This window comes from Macaca fascicularis, chromosome 3 (genome assembly GCF_037993035.2).
Source record: "Macaca fascicularis isolate 582-1 chromosome 3, T2T-MFA8v1.1".
NCBI classification, from domain to species: Eukaryota; Metazoa; Chordata; class Mammalia; order Primates; family Cercopithecidae; genus Macaca; species Macaca fascicularis.
In genome coordinates this window covers 95567857-95593882 of record NC_088377.1, presented here as the reverse complement: position 1 = coordinate 95593882, position 26026 = coordinate 95567857, and the positions used below count along the sequence as shown (strand labels likewise).

Here is a 26026-nt window from a genome sequence, read left to right as displayed (position 1 = left end):
ATCGTTAGAGCACTGTGCCCTCCTTGGGTCTGGATGCTTTATAATAAAGCTTTCCCAGGAGATCTCATGGGGGCCATGTTCTTTAGTGGTGGCCACTAAAGCCCCTACCTCTTATTCCCAGTGTCATAAACCAGTGGCTGGACCTGTTTGGTTCACAGAGTGTTTTCAGCGTGAGGAATCAGGTATCATGCTTGGTTGCCATATAAGCAGCTTAGTTCCTATTGTTTTACACCCAGCCTGCTACCCTCGTTCATGTTACCTTCATGCCCCATAGATATTTGAGATTTGATGCAAACCAATCTCAGTAAAAGCACCACTGTCTAGGAAGTGGTGGAGATGGGTTATCAGCTCATTTACATCAGCAGCTGTGGGATCTTGAGCAAGTCATTTCACCTATTGGAGCCACTCTCTGCTAGCATAAAGGAGAACATAAAGCTACCGTCCTTGCCTATCTCACAAGGTTGTTTGGGAAACTGAATGAAAGAACATGTAAAGTATTTTGTGGGTTTTTCGTGAAACAGGAGCAGCTCTTAATATTCTTGCCTAGCCCTGTCTGTGGAGCCCGGGATGCTGCATTACCTCCTTTCTACCCTCGCCCTGAGTATTAGTACTACGTAGAAACTGAGGTGAATATACTGAAGGCACTAAGAATCTTCACCAGGCCGCTCCCAGTCATATCACAAGGTGTTGTGGCTTATTGACAAACACAGACCTCGTGTTTTTCAGAGAACTGCCTTGTGAACACCTAGATAGAACTACGGGTGTGAAACACAAATGTACTTACTATTTGCCTACGCTTACGGAAATAAGAGCACACGACAGAGTAGATGGCAAGGTGAGACTTTAAGTCAGAAAGCAACCTCAGCTGAAACAAATTATAATTATAATTTGATTTCAGAAGTGGAAACATGACCTGAATCCATGTACCTACTGATTAGTCCAAATTCCTGTATTGTTGAAGCTGGAGCAGAAGTGGGGGTCCACTGTGGAAGTAACAAAAAGCACAACAGAACAGGGGTCCCATCCAGGGAGCCATGTTGATGGCTATGGGGAGCTCCCCCTTCCTCTTGGGGTGGGGCCCTGGCCCTGGGTGGGACTGTGGGGTGATGAGGGTTGTGCTGTGCTGGTGGTAATTGCCAAGGAGAGAGCAGCACGTAGATCCTCCCTGTCATCAGGCAGAGCTCTTCAGTGAGGTGGGCTCAGGGAGGGCTCTGTGCCTCTGTTCAGCAGAGCTGCAGCTGCTGCCCAGCTCTCAGGAGGCGAGCTGGACTCCCTCACTCAGCTGCAGGAGCAGGGACCGCGAGGCTCAACCCCGCCTGAGCCATGCCAGCCAACTTCACAGAGGGCAGCTTCGATTCCAATGGGACCGGGCAGATGCTGGATTCTTCCCCAGTGGCTTGCACTGAAACAGTGACTTTTACTGAAGTGGTGGAAGGAAAGGAATGGGGCTCCTTCTACTACTCCTTTAAGGTAAGTTTCCTGCCTGCGACTCTGCACACTGACATTATAATGAGACTGGTGGAACTTAAGAGTGTCAATTAAAGGATCATAGCCAGTATTGTGAATGAATGTTGTTTATTTTCTTTACTAAAAAGGATTTTCAAAAGTCTGAAGTGCTAAAGCAACAAGCTTTAGTGTGCAGAGACCTAGACTGTAGTTTCTTAGGAATACAGGTGGCATTTTTCTTTCTGATGCTGCTGGAAATGAGTGAATCATGAGTAACATTTATGAGTGGATGATTTTTACTTTCCCTTTTTCCTAAGGTGAAAGCACTTTTAATTAATCCTATAGCAGTACTTGAAATGTCTGTTTCTAGTAGGGGTTACAGCTATGAGTTTTTTGCTAGCAACACCAGAGGTGTGGAAAGCTCACAATCCCCAGGACAGTGACTGATGTGATGAGAAACAGCATTGAATAAGGCAGGAAGGACGACACTTTCTTTGATGATCCTTTTCATTAAACATACTGAGAAATAGATTTCTTTGAGGGTAGTTGATGATGCCACCATTTGCAACAAATTCCCTCCTAGAACAAATGAAAGACAGAGAGTTTGGTGAGTTTCACCTTCAAAGTATCCAAGGGCCACACTGAGGAAGGATCTTCATTAAGCTAATCCTGTATTGTTTCTTATTCCGCAACAAGATCTTGTGGACAGAAATGAGCCACACGTTTGGGAAAACAACAGTTTCCTGTTTCTTGCCTCAGAATGCTGGCTTGTCAGGTTATTTCACACCCTGCCTAACAATATGTTTAGTCATTGCAATCATTCACAGGTCTCAAACTGGTCCTTTCCACCAAAGGAAAAAATACTTCAAAAAGATTCTAGTTGTTGCTTTGTTGGGTTTTGCTGTTGTTGTTACTCCTCTGTATGTTCTTGAAATGATTTGGTTTTTACACAATGAGGTAACATTACTGTAATATCCACCTCCCTACTGGAAGTTCATTTCTTTTGCAAGTATTCAGAATAAAACTTTCAGCAGGGTGCTGTCCCAGGAGTCAGACTTAAACTTCCAGGGCCCTAATGACTATGCAGCAAAGCAGAGCCTGATCAAACCACTCCTCCACTGGCTTCAGCGAAACCCTGGTCTCCAAATCACCTCCTAATGCAAGCACATACACAGCTCAGCTGCACAGCTCCACGATGTAGCAGGGAAAGTAAAATTAGAGTTTGTTGCTACTTAATGTTGACTGAATAATCCCCTTTATGAAATCAGCCTGCAGACCCAGAGAGTCTATCTTGGCAGGCTTTGTGCACCCAGGAAGCACAGGACTTCACTTAGTATTGCTGCCTGTGCAGCCTCTTTGATATTCTCAGAATATGACAGCAAGCAGAATGAAGAGAGGTCCTCCATGGCAAAGGGAATAATAATCAGCAATAAGGTGGTTATTCTGAGACTCAGGCAAGAATCAATCTCAGCTGAAATCTCATTTGCCATTTTTTGAATACAGCACCTACAGGGATATTTGGAATATGCGAAGAAACAAATCCCACCCTGCTCTCTCTGAGTGTTTGTCCTCTCTATCCTAGCAACATCATCGCCAGACGCTAAAGAGAATCACAGCATCTCTAGTTGATTCCTATTGATATGTTTGCAGCAAAACGGCTGGACCACTGGACAAGGAGAAAAGCAGAAAGAGAGGAATTATGTCTGGCCAGGAGCTTAGAGTGCTCAGATTCATTATTACAGAGATACGTGTATTGACTAAAACCCTGTGATTTTTAGTTACACAGTGATCAGTGGTGTTATTTGTGAGAACTTAGCTTACATTTCTTAGTGTAACTTTTTTTCTATGATCCCCTTTGACCACAAGCAATTTTAATGCATTGTTGACACAGAAATAGTTCTGATGCAAGCCTTTGTTCACTGCGATTCATTTTATCTGACATACTAGAGAAGAAATTCAAAACCGTGCCCCCTTTACTGTCTCCCAAATGTATCCCTTTAATCCCCATTGCCTTTATCAAAAGCAGTAAAAAATAGCATAAAAATAAAAACAGCAACAGCAGTAAATGTCACAGAAATAACAGCAACAACCATACATCTCATTTACTTTGGGTATTCTTGGTGCCAAGAGTCATAGCAAGACTCACTTAGCAAGTGACCTCTGTGAAGTATCTCATTTAATTCTCACAATCCATGGTGTATCTTTCCATCCAGATCTGCCTTCCATCTTCATCTGTTTATCACAATGTTACCCACTTTATAAAGCTCAGCTTGGGTTGCTTCCTCCATGAAGCCCTCCATGACTCATCCCTCCCCGAGCTTCATTAGTGTCACGGACTGTACCTCTCTTCTTGCCACTTAATGCAGCTCTGTCTTAAACTGCTGTTTCCATATGTGTTGGGTGAATGTGTTACAGTCCTCAAGCTCCTTGAGTTAAAGGAATGCCTTATATTTGTTTCATATTTTCTCCCAGGACCTACCATTATGCTGGTCATACTCAATAAACATTGACTGTATAAACAAATTGTGATACGTTTTTTTCTTCCAATTATCAACATTTTGTCAAATAAGCAACAGAAAGCATGTATTCCCTATGACAGAGGTGGGTGGGGGCTCTCATTAACCAAGTTTCCACCCATCAGCCCCTACCCTGCCTGGTCTCTATACTCACCCAGGTCCCTTTCTGCAAGCATGTTCAGCTTGTCTCTAATCCATTTCTAAGCCAATGAGACCAAGATCAGTTCTAGATTCCAGTGGGTGGGGTACGGAATTAGCTGAGGCACCATAAGCTGGTACCAAGTATCTGGTCCAGCCCTGGGGAATCCATCTCTACCGCATGGCAGCCTTACCTAGTCTCAGCTGTCTTGCTCAGTCCACTTACCTGGGCTTCTGACTTGGTTTCTGGGAAACTAAGAACATTCTAGTTCTTATCCTCTGAACCCCAAAGCTCTTTCGGGAGGAGACAAAACACCCCGTCTAGATCTTACTGGCACTTCCTTCACAGGCTTAGAGTCTGTTCCTTCCCCCAACCTCCACCCTTGAATTCTAGCTTCTGCTCCCACCACTCTAACCTGCTCCACCTTCCTAAGCATGTGAGGCTCTTGGAAATGAGCAGGGAGGTCTGGGGTGGGTTCACCCATCCCATCTTCTACCGTGGGCCTTGTGTAACTAACCCTACATAGTCTTGGGTTCAGGATTCTCAGCTCAGATGCTGGGTCCCTTCACAGTTTCCAGTTTTGTGTACTTTTAAGATCACATCCAGCTCACCTCTTCAAGACCTAGTTCTTGGCATTAAGGAATTATATGCGCTTCAAGAATCTACCAGAAGTTTTCAAGGGGAAATGGGAACTAGCTCATCAGAAAATAAATGAGGTATCTGCATATAAGGCTGTCCAAATGCAAAACAAATACAAAACTCTTCACACAGAAAGCCCTTAATTTTGCTGGTGAATTCACCAGCAATGTTTCCTGAATCTCTGATACTTAATGAGAAACCTAATTAGAAGTAACTGGGAGGGAGACCTGTCTCAATTAATGAATTACCTAAATTATAAAATAATGTAAATGAAACTTAGTTTTATTACTCATAGGTGAGTGGCAAAACATGAACTAAGACTGCTAAATATCACCTAACAACAATCTTTTATTGCACCTCCTTCAGTGGATAGTTACAAGTGATACGCGATTAGTCTAACTATCATTTATATGTAAATGGTTGCTTCTAAGTGCTTGAGGGTGATTGGACACAGTTTATTCCCTTTGTTTGTACACCCTCCCTGCCACACTGCCTTACTGTTAATTTTCTTAACACACTCTTCCTCCATTAATATAACAAAAGCAAATTTCACCTCAACGCATTATCTCACACTATGTTTTTGCAAGGGAGCTCAAATTAAGAAGCTTAAGTAGACCACGCTTGTTTTCACTACATTTCGGTTCATAACTCATTTCTAAGACCTTCTTCTACCTATCAAGTACTGGCATTTTCATCTGTGATTGTCACCTCAACGGCTCACAACTTTCCAGGGCTTGCTGTTCTCCCTTCCTGCCCTGGTCCCAGGACAGTGTCAGTGATGTCCTTCCTGGAATCCAGAATTCCTCATGTTCCAACCCCCAAATGTATCTCCTGCAATTTGTAACCAGGGGTCTTGCATTTACATCATGCATTTTTTATTATTTTCTAATTAGTCTCGCTCAGTATGTTCAATTTGAGTTTCTACAGTTGAATACTGTGGCTGCTCCTAAGGGAACTACTACTAGTTTTGCTCAGTTAAATCATTATTAAATACATTATTCCTTCCAGCCAGTTCTGCTACCCAGATCTAGCGCTCTGCTTTCTAATCCCTGACCCGGGGTAAACTCTACCATGCAGTGTGTCCAATTTCACTTCACGCAAATGAGAAAGGCTAAGGATGGCACGCAATTTCCAAACTATAGAGGCTAGTATTTGAAAAGGAAATCTTCCTCGGCTAAATTTCTCTTTGTGTTACTAATACATCTGATGGCAGGAAGCATAATCTTAGCTAATTCAGAATAAACCCAGTCATTGCAGAGCTTTTCAGCCCAGGAAGAGTTTTCACATTTTCTGGCTTCGGGAAGGCATCTAACTCCAGGGGCAGTGCTTCTGTAGTGCATTTCTCTCTCTCTCTCTCTCTCTCTCTCTCTCTCTCTCTCTCTCTCTCTCTCTCTCTCTGTGTGTGTGGGGGGGGGGGGCAGGGGAGTGGGGAGTGGTAAGGGATGGAAGGTGAAGAGAGTCTGATCTAGCGAGGGATCTGAGCAAGTTGGCATCAGTTGAAGCAAGACCTGTCTGTCCCTCAGATGTGGTCATCCTCATTCTGGACTTTCATCTGGGTTCCCATCCGACCTGTGTCAGGCCCACACTGCTTTCTGGGGTAATGTCCCTTGGCCACATTATCTCCTGGTACAGGGTGCTTGAATCCCTGTCTCTCAAGCTCGGCTATAATTTCTGCCTCCTTCCTAGAAATAGAAAGTTTGACTGCTCCCAACTTTGGGCTGCAGAAAACACAATGGAGTGTCTCTGGCCCTCTCTCATCCCACATAGCCACCTACACTGTACAACTTCCACCTCTTGATAGATAGGAAGGTCTGGGAGACTGTCCTTCCCTGGTCCCTACACAGTAAGTGGACCTCAGCACCCTTCCAATCCTGTGCTCCCCAAATGTAGCAAATGTTCTCTCTTCCTCCCCTTTTTCCTGCTAACCCTTGGAGGGGGCAATCCAATACCCTTTTGTCATTGTCTCAGTTGTCTCACATCTCCCCTGACATCTGACACCACTACTGCGCCATCAAATCCTTCCATCGCCCTGAGCGACCCCCCTGTCATGGGGAAATTGACAACACAGTGTTCCTCCAAAATTATTATTCCAGGCTCTCTGTCCTGAATGCTCAAAAGTCACACCCTCTTGCAACAGAAAAAACCCCTTTCTCTTCCAGCTGTTTAAGATATCCTTGATGAGGTATTTTGAAAGCCCAGTGCTGACTTGTTTCTCTCTGTCTGCACTGATGGAGTCAAGAGTGCACTCTGAGGGCAGTGGGGCTGCCTGAGCTGGTGGACAGTGTATCAAAGAAGTGGAAAGAAGCACATCCATTCATGCTTCACAATGCCATTCTGCCATCCTTGAAATAATTTCCTGTTGATGAAGTAAGAATGTTTCAAGCCATGCACTCAGGTAGATAAGAAATCTAACCCTATTTTTCTTAAGTAAACTGAGCTTCTCTCTGGACCTCTAAACCTCCCAAGTAAACTCAGGCTTTTGAGCTTTCTCCAGCATTTCAGTGAGGCAGTGTGGTTCAGAGAGCAGGCTTTAGAGCCAGACTTCTGGGGTCAAATCCCAGTGCCACACCATCTAGCGGAGTGACTTTGGACACTTTACTTCCACCGGTGTCTCAGTTTCCTCATCCAACAAATAAAGCTAATAATTGCATGTCCTGTAGAGAGTTGTTGTGAATGGGAGAGAATGCTTGTATAGCCTTAAAGAACAGCAAGTGGCCCCCAGTAGTGTTCATTATTCATAATTAGAGTTCCAGGAGTTTGTCATTCCACTCTTTTCTCAAGACAACTACTGAGAGGTGAGGAGGCAGCATTATCTGTAAGGAAGAAGTTTTAACTGAGAGAGACCACTGCAGGTGGAAGCACTTCAGGACAGTTTTGATATGCAGGTGGTCCTCAAACAATGGTGGTGAATTAAGCTGTTTCTTTTCTTTAAAAAAAAAAAAAAAAAAAAGAAATAAAAGAAAAGAAAAGAGAGACCATGAAAATGTAGAATAAGATACAGAGGGAAAAATTCTATTTCTTACTTTGTCATCCTGATATTATGTCTAGCTATTATCTAAGCAAACTTAATGGCCCACTACATGAAAGGCTATTTGCAGAAACAGCAAATTATGCCCTATCTGGAGAAAGAAAGAAATGGCTTCTTCTCTGGTATAAAGATTTTCCAGGCCACAGATGGCAAAATCACCCAAGGTCATGAGGAAGTTGTAAGGAATAATCAAGGTTCTTGTTTTCTCACTTAGGCAATATTGATGGCTGCCTAAAAATGATAGATCTATTGCTAATGTCAGCACTTTACAGTTTGCAATATGATTTCACAGTATCACCTTTGAACCACCCATCAGTTCTAGGGGGATTTAAAATAGCATTATTTTTATTTGAGCAGATATGAAACTAAAGTCTGAGAGAAGTTAAAGGTGTAAACTTCCTAAAAGTTAAGATAAGGTAAAAACAAAACAAGAAAGAAAAGAAAGAGGATTCTGAGCTGATTTTGGTCTGGATAGGTTAAGCTCTGAAATAGTAGAAACCGAACCCTGAATCTCTGTGGTTTAACACACCAGAGGTTTATTGTTCCCTCACATCACAGTAGCAAACAGGTCAACTGGTAGCTACACCTTCTAGAACAAGTGGCTTCCAGGGGAGATGGCAAACTTTGTCTTGTTGGCTTTGGTCTGAAATGACACATGACTTTGACTGAGTTCCATTGGCAAGAATTAGTTACCTTGATGGGCAAGAGAAATGCCCCCAGGGTCGGGGGTATAATGCATGGCTTTAAAGATTTGATCCTTACCTCTGGTAGATAAAACCCAAATCCTTGGGCCTGGCCTACTGGCCTTTCACTGACCCAATCACCTTCTCTACTCCTTTCTTCACATCCTGGACCGCGTTGTATTGAATGTCTTACCATAGTCTGAGGATCCAAAGTCCTGTTTCCCTTTTCTGGAAATGCCTTTCTCATACCTTTTTCTTCTGATATCACTCTAAGCTCAGTTGCCTCCTCTTCTGGGAAGGCTTCAGAATCATTCAGTAGACCAGCATCATCACATCACTACCCTTGTGCTCCCAAAGCACTTAGAATCTCTGTGCAACACGGTTCCTCTCTTGACATATATGTTCACCTACATACACACACATGCACGCACGCATACACACACAGCCATGAGCACATACACATGGACACATACAAATACACAACGACAGACACACATGCCCACACACACGCAGACGAGATGTCAGTTATTTAGGGACACCTTTAGATCCTACTATCCCTAGTACTGTGACTGACACATAGCAGATACAAGGTCAATAAATATTTTGTTGAATGAAAGAGTATATCAAGAAATAATCCGTAAAACAAGTTTACTGCTAATATCTCAGTAAGTTCATGTGAATGAATTTGGGTAGATACAGTCTTAATCCTTTTTCACCAACCATTTGGGTTGAATTTATAGGCGTCATAATTTGGGAGGGATTCGTGACATCATAGTAAGCCATGTTATGTATTATTTAGTAGTGACGAGGAATAATGATGATACTATCGGATTTTGGGAAACATCAATAGGATTGGTGAGTAGAGGCACTACACGAGCCTGGAGGAGGGACAGGGAAAGAGAACAGGTTTCTGTAACCCAGGATGCCATTTGGTTGAAACAATACTTAGTTTCAACCTCCTTCTCACCATCCCAGCTAAGTACTCACTCTCCTAGTCTCCCTTGCAGTTAAAGGTAGCACAGTTTGGGAAGCTTAATTGGAAGTCTCTGAGATTTCCAATAAAGGTTTTTCCTTTTCTGATGAAAGTAGAAAGATATGGCTGGCATTCTGACGTCCCCCCGACTTGAATTCAGACCCAGGGCATAGAGCCGCAGCAGCCATTTTGTGACCACAGGAAAAAGAAGCCAAGGGAATCTTAGTGAATTGAGTTCAGCAGTAACATATCTTCAGATTTCTTATTATCTGAAAAAAAATTAAATCTTTGTTTAAGCCACTGCTAAGCTGAATACTTTCCTAATAGATATAAATACTAAGTATAATATGACATTGACAGTCTTGAAGCCAAGGTCTCAAAACGTGGTCCACAGAGAGTCAAGCAGACATTGCATTATTACACATTTGGAGGGTACAGAGGCTGGCTCTGCCCATGGATTTTGTCCTGTTATTATCTAGATTACAAAGAGGTTGAATAGATTCTTATAAAAACTGATTCAGATTAGATTGTACAGTTTTGAGTAACCAAGAAAGTAAAAGTTTCTACCCCTCCTCATAGGAAAGGGTCTTACATTTTTCAAATGATTCTCTACATTCCAGATAATAACAATGCCATTCACTTGTGCAATTTTATGAAAAAATACTAAAACCATTCTAAAAACATCAGCTCAAAAAACTACCCAAGACACCTGCTCATTTTTTCATGATGGCTCAATAAGAAGATTTTTTTATTCTCCTCCAAAAAGCATAAGGAATGACATCCTTTCCTGACAGCTTAAAACATCCAAGCAAAATGTAAGCTGGAGCCACGGGCTCTGCACCTGGCAGCCAGTTTTATGTTGTGGGATCCTGCACACATCACAGGGCTACTCTAGCCCCAGGTATCTCTGCCCTGGGTGCGGAACAATAACCGCCATCCCTGCCTGGATGGTGAAGTAGGAATGGAGCTAGTTCTCATGTGGGAGGAACAGTTTTGAGAGACAGGAGAAGGGAGGTAGTCGTGGAGGACTTCTGCTTACTAACCTGTGACAATCCTCTCCAAGCCCAGAGAAGGTGGGAAGTGGGGGAGGACTGATGCTTTTCCCCCTCAAAGACCAGCCTCCTGGACCCCCCATTCATCCAGCTTCTTCACCCTCCTGGCCTCTCCACATTCCCTGCCTCTCCATTTTCTCAGGTTCTCCACCTTTCCAGACACTCCACCCTCAAAGACTCTCCACCCACCCAGCCTAGTCATGCATTGCTAAAGATAAATAAAAAACAAACTTCCTGGGACTCTTTCCTCCTTCTAAAGACAGGAGTAGGTGGTTGAAAAGGAATCAGATGCAATCATAACTTTGACAAGACTCACAAGAACCCTCATGAAGATTCCCTGCCCTCTGAAAAGCCTCTCTTTTCCCAGCCTTATCTGTCTGCCCTCATCCTTACCAGGGCATTCAGCTTGGACTTTGCATGCTCAGTTTTTAAAAAGCATTTATTTCTTCCCCTTTTCCACCATCCCTCTTTTATCTCATCAAAACTTCTTTCTTCAATAAACTGACTCCAAGTATTAGCAGAAAAACCATTCTGAGTAAAAGAGTGCTGAGTTCCATCCCTCAAATGTCTCTTCTCATAACCCCCCTAACCTGCCATGGCTGTTTGCATTTTAGAGAAGCCTTTGCTTAATGTAAAATAAACTCCTACTCCCCATCCCCTCTGGACAGAGTCTAAAGGATTCTTGGAGTTCCTTACAGAAGCCAAAACTCCTCTGCTGGGCTACAGCCATGACTCACCCAGGCCTCTGAATCAGACCCAAGGTATCCCCACAGCACTCAGAATTCCATTCACATAGACATATTGAACCCAAGTGTTCGCACAAGGAGCATTATTCACAAGTCATAATTTAATAAAAAATGAAAGGGAATATTGCGAGTGCTCAAATGCAGGTTTCTCTTCTTTCACCTATTATTGTAGACTCTAACCCTTGGCAACCCAGAAAAATCCATGAAGACTGAAGATATTCTTTTGGCTAAGAATAAATTTATTCCCTTTCCAATGTATTTAGTCCCTTTTCAGGATTTTTGGTCTAGGTTAAGATAAAAATGCAGAGTATTCAAGAACATAGAAACTATCACCCTAAAATAAAACTTAGAATAATGTAATGAATGCAACTCTATCAGGCATTCAGTCTTTTCTATCGATTATTTCATTCATTAATCAGGTTAAGCTAGCTTATGCTGAGGAAACAAATAACTGGATATTCTCAGTGGGTTAAAACCATAATATATTAATATTTGTTTCCTACTCATGTCCCATGTCCATCACAGGTTAACAAGGGGCTCCGTGTATTGTAATCTCTCAGGGAACCAGCTGATGGAAGCCCCATGTCAACACAGGCTTCCATAATACTGAAGTCAGGAGAGCAAGAGCTAGAGAGATACAGAGTAATGATCCTTGCCCTGGCTCTCATAAGCTGCTGCCCAGAAATAACACATATGACTTCCACTCACTATTCATTGGCCAACGTAAGTTCACGGTCACATCTGATATCAGTGGAGTAGAGAAACATAATCCTCCCACTGGGAAAGGCAGGAAATCTTGGTGCTCAGTAATGTGTAAGGCAACTCCTAAAGCTCTGAGACAGGCATTGTCCTCTTTGATTTAGAGAAAATAAAAGTGAGGCTCAGAGAAGATAAGTTCACACAGTAGTTAATAATCCAAAAATTTTAACCCAGATATGGGTTAAAATTATGACCCAGATAAGGTACATGCTCTTTCCACCATATCAGGAATTCCCAAAGGTTGTTCCACAGAATTCTTACGATGAGAGTTCTTAAGCAGTTGTCAGGGGAATGTGGAATAAAGAACTTGGGAAGCACCACATAGTATACACCATTATATACTTAGAGGATGCATTCACCTATTTAACTCTCTGAGAAGTCTTACGGTAAAGAAACTTGTTTACGGTGGCTCATGCCTGTAATCCCAGCATTTTGGGAGGTCGAGGTAGGTGGATCATTTGAGGTCAGGAGTTCGAGACCAGTCTGGCCAACATGGTGAAACCCCATCTCTACTAAAAATACAAAAATTAGCTGGGCATGGTGGCGGGTGCCTGTAATCCCAGCTACTCAGAGGCTGAAGCAGGAGAATTGCTTGAACCCTGGAGGCGGAGGTTGCAGTGAGCCAAGATTGCACCACTGCACTCCAGCCTGGGCGACAGAGCAAGACTCCGTTTCAAAAAGATAAAAAGAAAAAGAAAGAAAGAAAAGAAACTTGTTTAATTCTTTAACATGCATTTCCCAAATCTATTTGACCACAGAGCATTACGATATTACCTCTAATAATGACCACTGGCACACACTTCAGAAAACACTCTGTTACATTATGTGCTTTCCCGAAAGAACTTACCAGATAACAGAACAGAACTAGCTCTGAGCAAATGAGGCCCAGAGAGGTAAAGTGACCTTTCCAAGGTTACATAGCTGGTAGACGTTAGAGTCAGGACAAGAACTGCAGTCTCTAAATATCCAAGTTGGAGCTTCTGCTCAGCTGCTGAGAGGATTGTGAAAAAATGAGAATGTTTTATAAACTGGAAAACACTATTCGAATTTAAGATAGCATTAATTCTCTAGGCGAAGCATTACTGAAATATATAGAATACATGGAAAGACATGCGGTGCTTCAAGATAGGAAGATTAAATTTCGTGAAGATGTCAATTCTCCCCAAATTAGCATATAATGTTTGAAATAATTTTAATCAAAACCTCAATGTGATTGTTTTAAATTGATTAGATAATTGAAAGTTTTATTTAAAAAATAGGTGAGAAAAGTTCAGAAATTTGAACACAACTATGGGGAAGAAATATGTTTCCCTATTAGTTATTAATAAATGTGTATCCACAGTAAGCAAAACATTACAGAACTAGCAAAATAATTGACAGATGGATCAATAATAACAAATAGTTTGCCCTGAAAATAAAGTCCTAGTACATATATGAACTTAATGTTACAAAGAAACAACCAAAATTAGTAAAAAAGGAACTAATATTTTGGCAACAAAAGTAGTGGGTGAGTAATAGCTCATATAAAGTTATAAGGTAAATCTCAGCTGGATTGTGGAACTAAATTTTTACAAAATAGCTAGAAAAATTATATAATGATGACACTAATTTTAGGATTAGCAAGCACTATTCAAGCCTAAAAATAAAAATTTAAAGGGAAACAACAAATTAAGAAATTTATTTACAATAAAAATAAACATATAATATTATAGCTAATAGTATATACATTAATTATATAAAAAAAACATGGTTAAAGTCCTTAATATATAAAGAACCCTAGAGGGAAAATAAATAATATTTCTAATGGAAAAAGGGCATGGGAAATAAGAACAATTTTAGATTAAATACAGAGTTAAAAGAATATGTGAAAAATATTGTTTATAGTGGTTTGAACAATACAGACTCAATAATTCATCATAATATGAGACAAATCAAATAAAGATGAAAGGAAAATAATATATAAAGCCAGAACAGTTCTGTAAAACTGTTTGTGAGAGAGTAAATCAGAACAACTTAACCCAATTTTTCTGGAAAGCAATTTGGTAATATACAGCAAACTTACACGATGTATTCAGACTTTGCCTAGTAATTCTATTTGTAGGATTATACCATAAGTATACTAAAGAAACATTCGAAGACAGAAACAAAGACTGCATTGTTTTTATTAAAAAGCAAGTTTCTAACAATGGAACAATAAAAGTGTGATATAACCATAGAATGGAATAGTAAGGAATATTATGCACCTATAATAACCATTTCTGTTTGTGCAATGTCAAAGGTTTTTAAAAGCACAATACATATAATACATTTCAAGTTTTATATATACTCATAAAATATAGAAGAAACAAATACCAAGATGGAAAAGTAAGAAATTCTCTCTGAAAATCACTTTGCAGATGATTTTTATTTTATCTTTGTGTAAAACCTTACTGTATTTTCTACAGTGAGCACATATTACATTTATTATTCTAAACAACAAATAACCACGTAAGATACACCATGCAACCTCTCAAATAAATTTTGTGCATTGTATTTCCATGAGGTAAATGGGAAGAATCTATTTATTCTGCAGAAGCCCAGAAATGAACCCAAGCAAGCGAGGCTTGCATGACCCAGAGAGCACATTAAGGGATCCAGAAATGCAGGCAAGGGAAGAAGACAGCAAATGAAAACCAAGGCAGATGACTGGCTGTATGAATTGAGTGCACACCAACTCATTAGCCTTTTACATTTTGCTACCCAAACACCCAACTTAGCTGCACAGAAAACAAAGCTTGCAAGAGTAGCAATTCCAGACTCTGTAGCAGGAATCCTCCTGCTGAGCCTCTCTCATGCCCGCTCTCCTACTGTTCTCATCTCCCAGGATGTTCAACTCCATTCCCTGGTCCTTACATCTGCTTCTGCCCATCCATATGTTCGCTCCTCCTGGTTTCTTTTAGCTACTTGATTTTGAGCCTCCCAGATGGATTTTAAATATCAGGTCCAAGCCAAGGTGCGCTCCCAGGGGAAAGTTTCTCAGACACTTTCCCTTTTTATTAGCACCTCCAGAACAGAAAACAAATTCCTGAAGGTTTATTATTTTAATTATGCGGATCATCAGGAATAATACATTCTGGGCATTTTTATTATATAGTAATTACTTTGGTTTCTACCACATTGTAGAGATTTGGACCTAATTTACTTAAATGTTAGTTTTCCATATTTCAAGAGTCTAGAGCTTAAATAGCAATTTAAATGTTAATCTCAGTTCTTGTTATATAGCCGACATTTCATTCGTTTATTCAGCAAATATTAATTACTACATAGACTTGAAGTCCAGTGGGTTTCCAAATGATTTCTAACATTTGTGGTTTGCTACATTATGGGAATTCAAATGGAATCCCAGAATTTAATTGTTTCAAAGCTTTCAATACATGCTATTAGTGGTTAATTTGCAAGTCCTCTTGTGATCCAAGAACAAATTGCAAGAAGAGATTCACATTAAAATGATTGCAGAACATTGGCATTTCTGTTTCTGGTGAAATTCAAGAATTCACCAGTAACCAGAAAACTGAATTCAAAAGTAACGCAAATGCAGTCCCACATGCCAAGCCCTGATCGAAATGAGAACGTTTAGGATGTGGGAGATTAACATTGTTAATAAAACATGATCTACGATCCACAGTACTGATGATAAAAACTCCAAACCAATGACTATGTCTTTCCAGTCAGAGGAGAAATGACTAATGCAGTTATTCAACATGTCCTGAAGACTAAACTAAGAAATCAATGTCAGGCAGTAATCCAGAGTCTGCTGAATCGCTTTCCGGTACAGTCCCAGTCTGAAGATGCTAGTATTACATTCCATCACTTGTAATGATGGTGTTGAGAGGTAAGGCAAAGGCAATTCAGACGAAGACAACTGAGGAAGATTGCAGATGGACCAGAATCTCTCCTCTTGAGGGCACATTCTTCTAACTCAGGACAATGACACAGGCCCTGGACCTTGTCCCATTATTAAAATAATTGGCTTTCGGACAGAGCTCCAGCTTCTCATCGTAAACCTTTCTCTGCTGTTACTACCTCAAAAGTGCCTGAATGGCCACTGTCTGTCCTCACTAACCTGAAGTTCTCACTCTCTGCCTTCACTTACGCTGTTGCCAGGCACTCTACTTCTTAGCTTGGCTACTTCTACTCATTGTTTCAGACTCAGCTCGCATAACAATCTCTGTAGGCTATACCTGTTGACCAGCCATGACCAGCCCCTCCCCAGGTTCTATTAAATGCTCCTTATTTGGGTTTCTACAACATCTTTATCATAGAAGTTCACACTGAAAATTCTGGTTGACATACCTGCCTCCACCATCAGACTAGAAGCTCCTTGTCTTAGCCTCCCTTATATCCCCAAAGTATATTGAACTTTGGTATTAGATTCTCAGAAATGTTTATGGAATTTGACTGTACAGTTTACAAACCAGTATAATCACGTCTCCAGCTCCATGATTTTCAGGAGAGATTCCCACTTCTGGCCTGAGTGTCATTTCTACACCAACATGTAAGCAAGGCTCTCTCCTTGGGGTAAATGCCTTTCCCTCTTCTATACTACATGGGAGTTCACAGAATGACTCTCAGTTCACAACTACTTGGAATAATCGTGGTCCACAGTCTCACTCTCCAATTCAACAGGCCTAGGCTTCAACTGCACCTCCCATCCCATCCACTTTCTCTATTCTTCATGAAGAAGGTCTCTGTCAGCTTGTCTTACCAGTCTCCAGACAGGTCTAGAGGCATTGCAGACGGTGCCATCTCTCCCTGTTCTAGACCCTTGTTAAAGTGATATGAAAAGTCTTACAAAAGTATTAAAACTTGAGCTAACAACCAAATTTATATGTAGCTTTTTACAGGTTTCTTACTTTTTTATGAATGTTTAAAAAATCTTGTCATACATATTTTCATAATTGAGTGTTATAACTGATGATAATCCTGGGTAATCCGGGACAGAATCCCCATAGTTCATGGTAAAACAGTTAGAAAATGTGAATGCCAACAGGAGGTCGTGATGACCATAATTCAACTGTATTTGCAAGCATGCCTCCCAGCTGGGTTGCTCAGGGGTTGGTGGCAAGGGAGGGGAGGAGAGACAGATTTTAAAAAGAGGCATCATCAGAAGGAGATGGCTGTCAGGGAGAAAAATGGCAGGCCCTCCTGAACTAGCCCAGTCCTACCTTCAGGCCTCCTTGTTGGCCTTGACTGGTTATTGACCACCTGTCATTGCTTCTGTAGCAGCAGGTGGGGTGAGATGTGGGAAGAAGTTGGGATGACCTCCCAAATGACAGATTACCAACTGTCCAGTTACTGCCCGGGGTCACCACATCCTCACATTGTGTCTTATTCTCCAAGTCTAATTAAGCAGCTTCAGGAACACAGAACTTTGCTATCTGCTCCTGCCTGTTTCACCTAAAATCAGGTGCCCATGTATGTCTCTGGGTTACACTGTGACTGATCCCTAATAAAATTAGAGATTTTCTATCTTTGCACTTGATATTGCCAACTCACCTAAGCAAATTAATGAGGCTTTGAGTAGGCCTCAGAGCCTGCTGCTGTGAATGACGGAAGCCACACAAGTCTCAGTGACAGAGAAGTAGAATTTCATTGTCTTCTCACTGAGAAGTGACACCAAATCATTGAAACCTTTTTTCTGATACTTTCTTTCCTATCTTGGAAAATAGCAAATATTTGGTCCTTCCTGTGTTGGAGATATTCATCTTCAACATCACGTACATAACAACCTTCCTAAAACAAACCCTGAAAACATGAGGGGCACGGAAAGCTTTGTGACTACCAGGACAGCTGATGTAGCTACATCTTCTGTGACATTTATCACTACTGTTGTGTGGGCGCCACATGTTGCCATAGAGTCCCTCCATTCCTCCAAGGAATGGACCTTACGCTCAGTCCTGGGGGAGACAGTCATGAATCCAACCCAGCCCCGGAAACTCAGCTTCAGGCAAGTTTTGGCTCAGAAAGAAAATGAAGAATTGTCTCTCCCTTGAAAATTGAAAGTAAATGAGGCAACTTCACTATCCTCGAGCCAAAATCGGGGCAGAAAACTACTAGAGTAAGCAGGGCATGGTCTTTCCAATTAAGCAAAGCTACATTCAAATCCCAGCTGCATCACCCAATGAGCCAGTAACCCAGGTAAGTAACTTCTCTGAACCTCATTCCCTTACCAAAAGATTGAGGACAGTGATAACTCGTTGGTCAAGTTGTGATGGTTAAGTGAGCAATATGTAAGGCTTATCAAATGATCCTTGGCACATGACAATCAATCAAAAACATGTACTGTGCACCTACTACATACATTACAAACTCAGTAAGCCATGTACTGGATTAATGTGATTCACTCAAATTATTTCATTCCCTTTCACCCTACTATTGTTAAAGATACTTAGGCTTTTTGTCTTCCAGTTTTCAGCACCTAACTGAAAAAGGAGATCATTATTCCTTGGATCTGGATAAATCCAGACTAGCCTGACAGATCCAGAATCGACTAGAGTAACTAATGTCCTATATTTCCTGAGATAATTCCCATTTCAAATGACCTTTTCTGTGATTCTTGTAAGTAGCCTTGCACTTGTCATCAACCATGTTTCCATCCAACAGATATTTATTAAGCACCTTCTATGGTCCAGACAGATGCCAGGGGTGGAGTTGTGAACCAGGCTTAGTGCCTGCCAGCATGGACATCCTTTTGGCTCTGGAAGCATGGCTCATGGAGCCACATCCCAGCTATCAGCCCTGTGGAAGCATCACCATCATCAAAGGAACCCTGCAATTCATCTTTCTAAATCCCAATTTGCAATTATCCAGGTCTGCAGAGAACTGATGTCACTGGGTAGCCTGATTAACTTGAGGTTAAAAGCCAATCAGTCATATACCAGCAACCATGTAATTGAGCTGAGAACAGGCTAATCTTCAGTTACTGAAACATTTTAAATACATTTCTTATTTCCACTCAGTATTTGACCATCTGGCTGGAATTTTGCCTCACATCACCACTAGGGGGCATTTTATGCCCAACTATATTCTGCAATAGTTTGGGGATGGTGTTGGGACACCATCAGTACACTGTGGTGGGGGGTGGGTAGGGAGAATGCTTCTTAGGCTTAGTGAAATTCCAATAGACTAGTACCAAAAATAGGATGAACACGGTAAATTCAAGCATCACTCTGAAAAGGTAGTGAGTTATCACCCCTCAAATGTACGTATGTAGTCCACAAACCTCAGGGAGGAGATAAACCAATTTTTATTGCATATCTACTATGTAGCAGGCACTGAGCTAAAAACCTCCATCTTCATCATCTTATCCACCCATCACAACTATTCTGAGATAGGTTTCGACTTCGTCCTCATTTTACAAATAAGAAGGTCAGAGAGGTTATCACATACAACCTATCACACATCCAACAAGTAGCAGAGACCAAGTCCAGGTCAGGTTGGTTTCAAAGCCTATCAACTTTTCTTCCACGAGACTCACCTGGTTGTGATATTCTCACTCCTCTGAAATTGTTTCCTCAATCCCCATTACCGTGACTCTCCAGATTATCCTGGGATTTGTGTGTGTCTCTGTGTGCCTGTGGGTGGGGAGGGGGACATGCACACGTAATATGGCTGTGAATAAAGGAGCAAGCAGTTGAGTATTTTCATACTTAATGACCCTTGTACTAGTCAGTGAAACAGGATTTAAACTTGACTGAGTATAACTTATACACTCAACCTATTTTATTGTCTTGTAGCACCAACACCTTATACTATGTCTGGCATAGAGTAGGCAATTAATAGATGTTAGATGAATTAATAAACAGATAAATCAACATGGCTCTTAGGAAGACCCCAGAAGCATTTGGCCAGGGAGGCTTCCTACATCTAGAAGTGTCCTGAAGCCTATGAAGTAAGGGGAGATTATCTGCCAATAGAAAATTCCAAAAGATGTGGAGGTGGGGAGGGTTTCACTTATAGGATTTGCTCAGCCTGCCCTAGAGACATCAGCCAATCAAAGGAAAATAGACCCCAACCTGTTTACAGAGCTCCTTGGACTTACCGTCCCAAAGCACAGCCCAAGAACAAAAACCCAGTCCAAGCGATCACTGACTCACCAGTCCCAGGGAATGATTTCCAATTCACTGATACATCAAACCAGGGTGATTTGATATGTAGTGCTTGTCACTCTGAACTTTCAACAATGCAGATCTGAGCCCCGGGACTACTTTGAAAAGACTGGATCCCTTGGCTTGGATTGCACTCTACAAAGATGAAGAAAGCAGTCATTTACTGCCCACTGGGGACCAGAAGTTTCTTCCATTAGACAGAAACTTCATTTCTGGAAATGTGAACTTTGCTGCCAGGGTCATAAATGCCAACTCTGTATGTGAAAAGCAGACCATTTACTCACTTCAGCATTTATTTTTCTGGAAACTCATGTAAGTAAGGCCTGCCTGTACTTACATGAGGAAAGGAAAACATGAAAGAGAGATATAGTCTGAAAATGTAATGTTGACTTCCAATGCAAAACTCCCCTGAATTCACTTATTCTCTTCCTCTTTCCAATTCTCATCCAATAGGCTATCAGAAAGTAATTTCAGTTGAAAAGGCTTCCATATCAGAAGTAGAAAAGAGGGAAGGTCCCTATTCCCTTCCACCTGCTGGAAAACTGGAGGAATGTCCACAACGTGTAGAGTAGGTAAGACGTTCTGAGGGAGGGGTCGACAGACTCCTCTGCTCTCTGACAGGAAGTAAAGGCCTTCCTGGGGGGTCAGCAGAGAAGAGATCAGCCCCAGGGCATTCCACTACTCAGAGTCCATCCACTGAGGCTGGGGCCACCTCCAGTGAGCAAATTTCTGTGGGAGGTTCACTGAATGCTGCAGACCTCACAGAAGAGGATTGTGGTCAGTGCCTTCTCCCAGCTAAAGGAGTGTGGACGGCTGGCTAAGTAAAACTTGGGCGAGGCTATGGATGGTGCCAGTGAAGACAGAGCCTCAGTAAGGAAAACATTCCTGTATCTACTATCTTCCTCACATCCTACCCTTGCCTCCTTCTTTGGCTGCTTCTAGACATTGTTCTCACCTCTCCCACCATGGAGACCTGGCTTTCTGATCTGGCAAAGAAACATCCTAAGTGCTTTAGCTTTTCTCTTCCTTCTTCTTTCTCCATTCAAGAATGAAAGAGTTCAACAGAGACCAATACAGTACTGGACAAGTGCAGAAATAAACCATCCCCTTGCACCGTCTAGGCTTTTCTTTTCAATTCTTTCAATTCTTTTCAATTCTTTTTTTTTTTTTTTTTTTTTTTTTTTTGACAGAGTCTCACTCTGTCTCCAGACTGGAGTGCAGTGGCGCCATCTCAGCTCACTGCAACCTCCGCCTCCTAGGTTCAAGTGATTCTCCTGCCTCAGCCTCCCGAGTAGCTAGGACTACAGGCACGTGCCACCACGACCAGCTAATTGCAATTTTTAAAGAAGAAATTGCTTTAAGGCATCAACATGCTTCTCTTTACGAAACGGATTCCCTACAAGAAATGGGAGTAAATCTTGGAAAATCTCTTATTTGTATTCTCAGCAGAGCTTGAAAGGACGTTGCATTAAGAAAAGGGACACAGTGGCTGGGCGAGGTGGCTCACACCTGTAATCCCAGCACTTTGGGAGGCCGAGGCGGGTGGATCATGAGGTCAGGAGATGAAGACCATCCTGGCTAACACAGTGAAACCCTGTCTCTACTAAAAATACAAAAAATTAGCTGGGCGTGGTGGTGGGCGCCTGTAATCCCAGTTACTCGGGAGGCTGCAGTAGGAGAATGGCGTGAACCCAGGAGGCGGAGCTTGCAGTGAGCCAAGATGGCACCACTGTACTCCAGCCTGGGGGACAGAACTAGGCTCCGTCTCTAAAAAACAACAGAAAAGAAATTCTTATAAACTTCACTGTAAACAATGGAAAGCAGAATATGATGGGGAAGAGAGAGAGAGAGAAGAGAAATGCAGGGAAGTCTCATACAGTAAAAATCAAGCAACTACAAACTAAGTAGAGGTATGCAGTACCTTGTGGATTCAGTTTCTTCTCCCACATGAAGAACAGCAGCAGCGGAAGAGATACTACCTCTTTTCCAGCCAGCCAGTGTGCTGTAACACTTCCTCGGCCTCCTGGCAGTGCCAAAGACATGTATGGCGGCCTTAGCCAGAAAGAGGAGGCCATCCCAGCCTCCAGCATGGGGCTGTGAAAGTAGACATAGGTGACCCACTAGAGCTGTGAACTCCTTCAACTCTAGGGCTGAAGTGCCATATTCAATGAGCACAGTTCTTGAAAGGTCTCCAGGGAACCCATATCATATCTTGAACTAACCCAAACCTCTAAATCCCCTAAATCTTTCAAAGCTGAGAGAGAGAGAGAGAGTAATTCATCTTTAGGGATTGATATAGACTAGGCTATGATATTTGGAGCCCACCCACTGGGAACCATGGATAGGATGATTATATAATTGACTATCCAACCAAAGACACTTTTTGAGAGAGAAAGGGAAATTTAAATAATTATCTTGGGACAGCAGTTGACAACTAGGACTGTCCTAGGCAAACCAGGTTTCATAATTACCCTAGCCATGGACCATACTTTGAGAAGCACTTTCCAAAGGCCTCCGCCACGTGCAGCTGCTCATAGCCAAGCTCATGCTAACAGGTGGAAAAGCTTCTGGAAAACTGGGGCGCTTCCCTAGAAGACTCAGAATGTTAACAAGGAATAGGGAAGAAAGAGAACTAAGAGCTTGGCACAGGAGGGCTGGCCCAAAACCTGTGTCACAGCGCTGCCCTGGGCATTCACACCAAAGCTCATTCTAGAGACAAAAAGTATTTGATGGCCTTCTGTCATACTTTACCTGCCAGGCCACCTGCTTGATGGGCTGTTTCCTGAACCTAGACACCCCCAGGGCACCATCATCCTCCCTGATAGAATATTATATTAGAACAATTTGAGGAACATAGACACATTATCCCCAACCCCGTCCCTCAGCTGTTTCATCTGTCAGCACCATGGTGTCAGTGAGACCTTATGATGGAGACTTCCAAGCCACCTGGCTGCTTATGTTAGTCTGCAAGTTGTTCCATTGTTTTTTAAAAGAGAGGTCCTCCAAATTCAAATCACTTTTTCATGTCCCACTGCTGACACATCACCTGAATGGGAAGTGTCAGTCTACGACATCAAAAAGGCCTCTCCTGTTGTATCTGCTACTGACAGCACTGTTGTCCATCTATCTCAATGGGGAGAATTCTCTTACAAAAATTCACTCCCTCCACTCAGTACAGTACTTTGCATAATAATTAGTTTTCATTCCTGATGCTTTATCAGCCATTTAAAGACTGCTAGAGAAATGAGTTATCCAGGATATGACCCCTCTAGTCGTCAAAGAACCAGAGAAAAAGTGTGTGGCTTGAAGCTGAGCAAAGATGGTGCCCTCCAAGTGGGATGTGACGTATGTATGCTGGACATGATTTATCTGCAGAGCTCTCCAACCCTGTCATCCTCCCACTCTAGTTGTGCAGCCCTCATCCTCCCCCCACATCACCACAATGCCTATCCTCATTTCCACAGTTCTGCAGTTCCAAGGCCCTGACCTCCACCTAAGATCTTAGAAACTGATCTGTAAATCCAGGATGGAGAGCCTAAATATCAGATTGATAAAATATAGGACTCATGAAAATGCTCATAAAAAATTTCTTAGAAGGCCAGGCATGGTGGCTCATGCCTATAATCCCAGAACTTTTTGGGAGGCTGAGGCGGGCAAATCACTAGGTCAGGAGGTGGAGACCATCCTGGCTAACAGGGTGAAACTCCGTCTCTACTAAAAAATCAAAAAGTATTAGCCGGGCGTGGTGGTGGGTGCCTGTAGTCCCAGTTACTTGGGAGGCTGAGGCAGGAGAATGGCATGAACCTGGGAGGCAGAGCTTGCAGTGAGCTGAGATCATTCCACTGCACTCCAGCCTGGGTGGCAGAGCAAGACCCTGTCTCAAAAAAATGAAACAAAACAAAACAAAACAAAATAAATTTCTTAGAAGGACCGTTAGATTAATAGCATTCCTGCTTTTTTTCTTTTTACTAATTAATCATTTATCTTAATCTGTTTTATGCTGCTATAACAGAGTATCAAAGACTGAGTAATTTATAAAGAAAAGTAATTTATTTCTACAGTGTGAGGGTCTGGGAAGGTGCTGGTATCTGGTGAGGGCTTTCTTGCTGCATCATTCCATGGCAGAAAGCAAGAGGGTGAGAGAGGGACAAGGGAAGAGAACTGAGTTCACTCCTTTATCAGTAACCCACTCCTGCAATAACTAACCCACTCCCACAATAACGACATTAATCCATTCATGAGGGCAGAGCCTTCAAGATCTAGTCACTTCTTAAAGGTTCTACCTTAACTCCACTGCTTTGGGGATTAAATTTCAACATATGAACCTTGGAGGACACATTCAAACCACAGAAATATTCTTCAGTAGAACTTTAATATTACTGTCTTATAAAATTCTGTCAAATGAACAAAAGATAACCCATAATTATACCATCCTAATATGACTGCTTTTAACATTTTACTGTACTTCAGCCTTTTTGCTATGTATATAATTTTACAGAGTTGTAATCATACCCAGTACATGATTTTATCATGTTTTCCCACTTACCATTATATTATAGGTATTTTTAATATTGCTACATGGTCTTTGTGGTTGTCATTGTTAATAGCTATGCTGTAATAGTTCACTGAATTGAAGTGCTTTATTTACTTAGCTACCCTATTATCTTTAAACAATTTCTAATTTCTTTTTACAATAAATATGGACATCTTTGTGACAGTGGTGTTCTTTTCCACATCTTGACCTACTTTTCACATTGTGTTACAATTACTTGACCAAAGAGTATAAACTTTTTGTCTCTTGACATATATTTCCAAAAGATTTTTAAAAGGTGTATTAATCTACTCTGCAGCTGGTGTAAATGAAGACCATTTTGTCATTGTTTTCTTAAGAGCAGAGCTTCCAAAGGTAAGGATATGGGGCCAGGAGGAAGAAATCCAGCACCAAAGCCTGGGCCATGCATTCTGTAAAGAACCCTGGTTCTCACTGGCACACTGGTCTTATTTTTCTCTGTTTCTTGCAGACTGAGCAGTTGATAACTCTGTGGGTCCTCTTTGTTTTTACCATTGTTGGAAACTCTGTTGTGCTTTTTTCCACATGGAGGAGAAAGAGGAAGTCAAGAATGACCTTCTTTGTGACTCAGCTGGCCATCACAGGTAGGTCACTATGCAAGTGAGAGGAGGAAGCTGTATGTGAAGTCCCTATGGCTTCCTGCTTTTAATGAATTTTATCAAAAAAAAAAAAAAAAAAGTAACACATCGGTAAATTTGGGAATAATTTCTGAAACAATATAAAACCCATGTTTGAATATTTCCTCTGGCATACTTAACACATATGAATGCCTCTAAGATTTCATTATAAAAGTAACTCACTACACTAATGGAAATACCATTATCAGTGCCACCAAATGGTTCTGTAGCGTTCCCTGTTTTTATACACAATAGCCTCCATAGTTTACTAAGGTGATATTACCATATTATCCTGCATTATGAGCTTAAGGAATACATCCCAGAAAATGTACCAGCACTATCTCTATTCAATTATTAATGTTAAGTCTTGAGTACTTTGCAGATTAAAGCCTGTGGACATTGCTTTTGAAATGCAAATGATGTGCAACAGCACTACTGGGGGTAGTATAATGAAGTAGTATAATCTCAAGGATCGGGATGCTTAAGTGTAGACTTTGGAAATGACTGTTCAGTAGAAGAGTGAGCACAGCACACCTAGTAGAGGAATGGTGCAATATTCTCAAAGAAGAAAATGATCTGTGAAAGTAAGAGCCCCACAGACATGAGTAGAGCTCATGTTCAAAAGGAAAAGAAAAACACAACCAGGGAGAGTCTTGTTCTACAGTCCAGAGAAGAAAGTGAGAAAATGGGATTCACAGAAGGTCCAGCAAA

At 41.7% G+C, this 26026-nt stretch overlaps 1 protein-coding gene across 1 annotated transcript; it reads left to right on the top strand.

Moving 5' to 3' along the window:
- The first annotated feature begins 1167 nt into the window (after positions 1-1167).
- Positions 1168-25594, top strand: LOC141410012 (neuropeptide S receptor-like). The gene is made up of 2 exons (XM_074036588.1): positions 1168-1470; positions 25150-25594. The coding sequence occupies exons 1-2, from the start codon at positions 1324-1326 to the stop codon at positions 25300-25302; spliced, it is 300 nt and encodes a 99-aa protein (XP_073892689.1). The 5' UTR covers positions 1168-1323; the 3' UTR covers positions 25303-25594.
- Positions 25595-26026: the final 432 nt, after the last annotated feature.

What these genes read in the sequence shown, in the direction of transcription:
- LOC141410012 (XM_074036588.1), top strand. Translation starts at nt 1,324, where the DNA reads ATGCCAGCCAACTTCACAGAGGGCAGCTTCGATTCCAATGGGACCGGG. An exon ending in CCTTCTACTACTCCTTTAAG is followed by an intron (nt 1,471 to 25,149) that starts GTAAGTTTCCTG and finishes TGTTTCTTGCAG; the next exon opens with ACTGAGCAGTTGATAACTCT.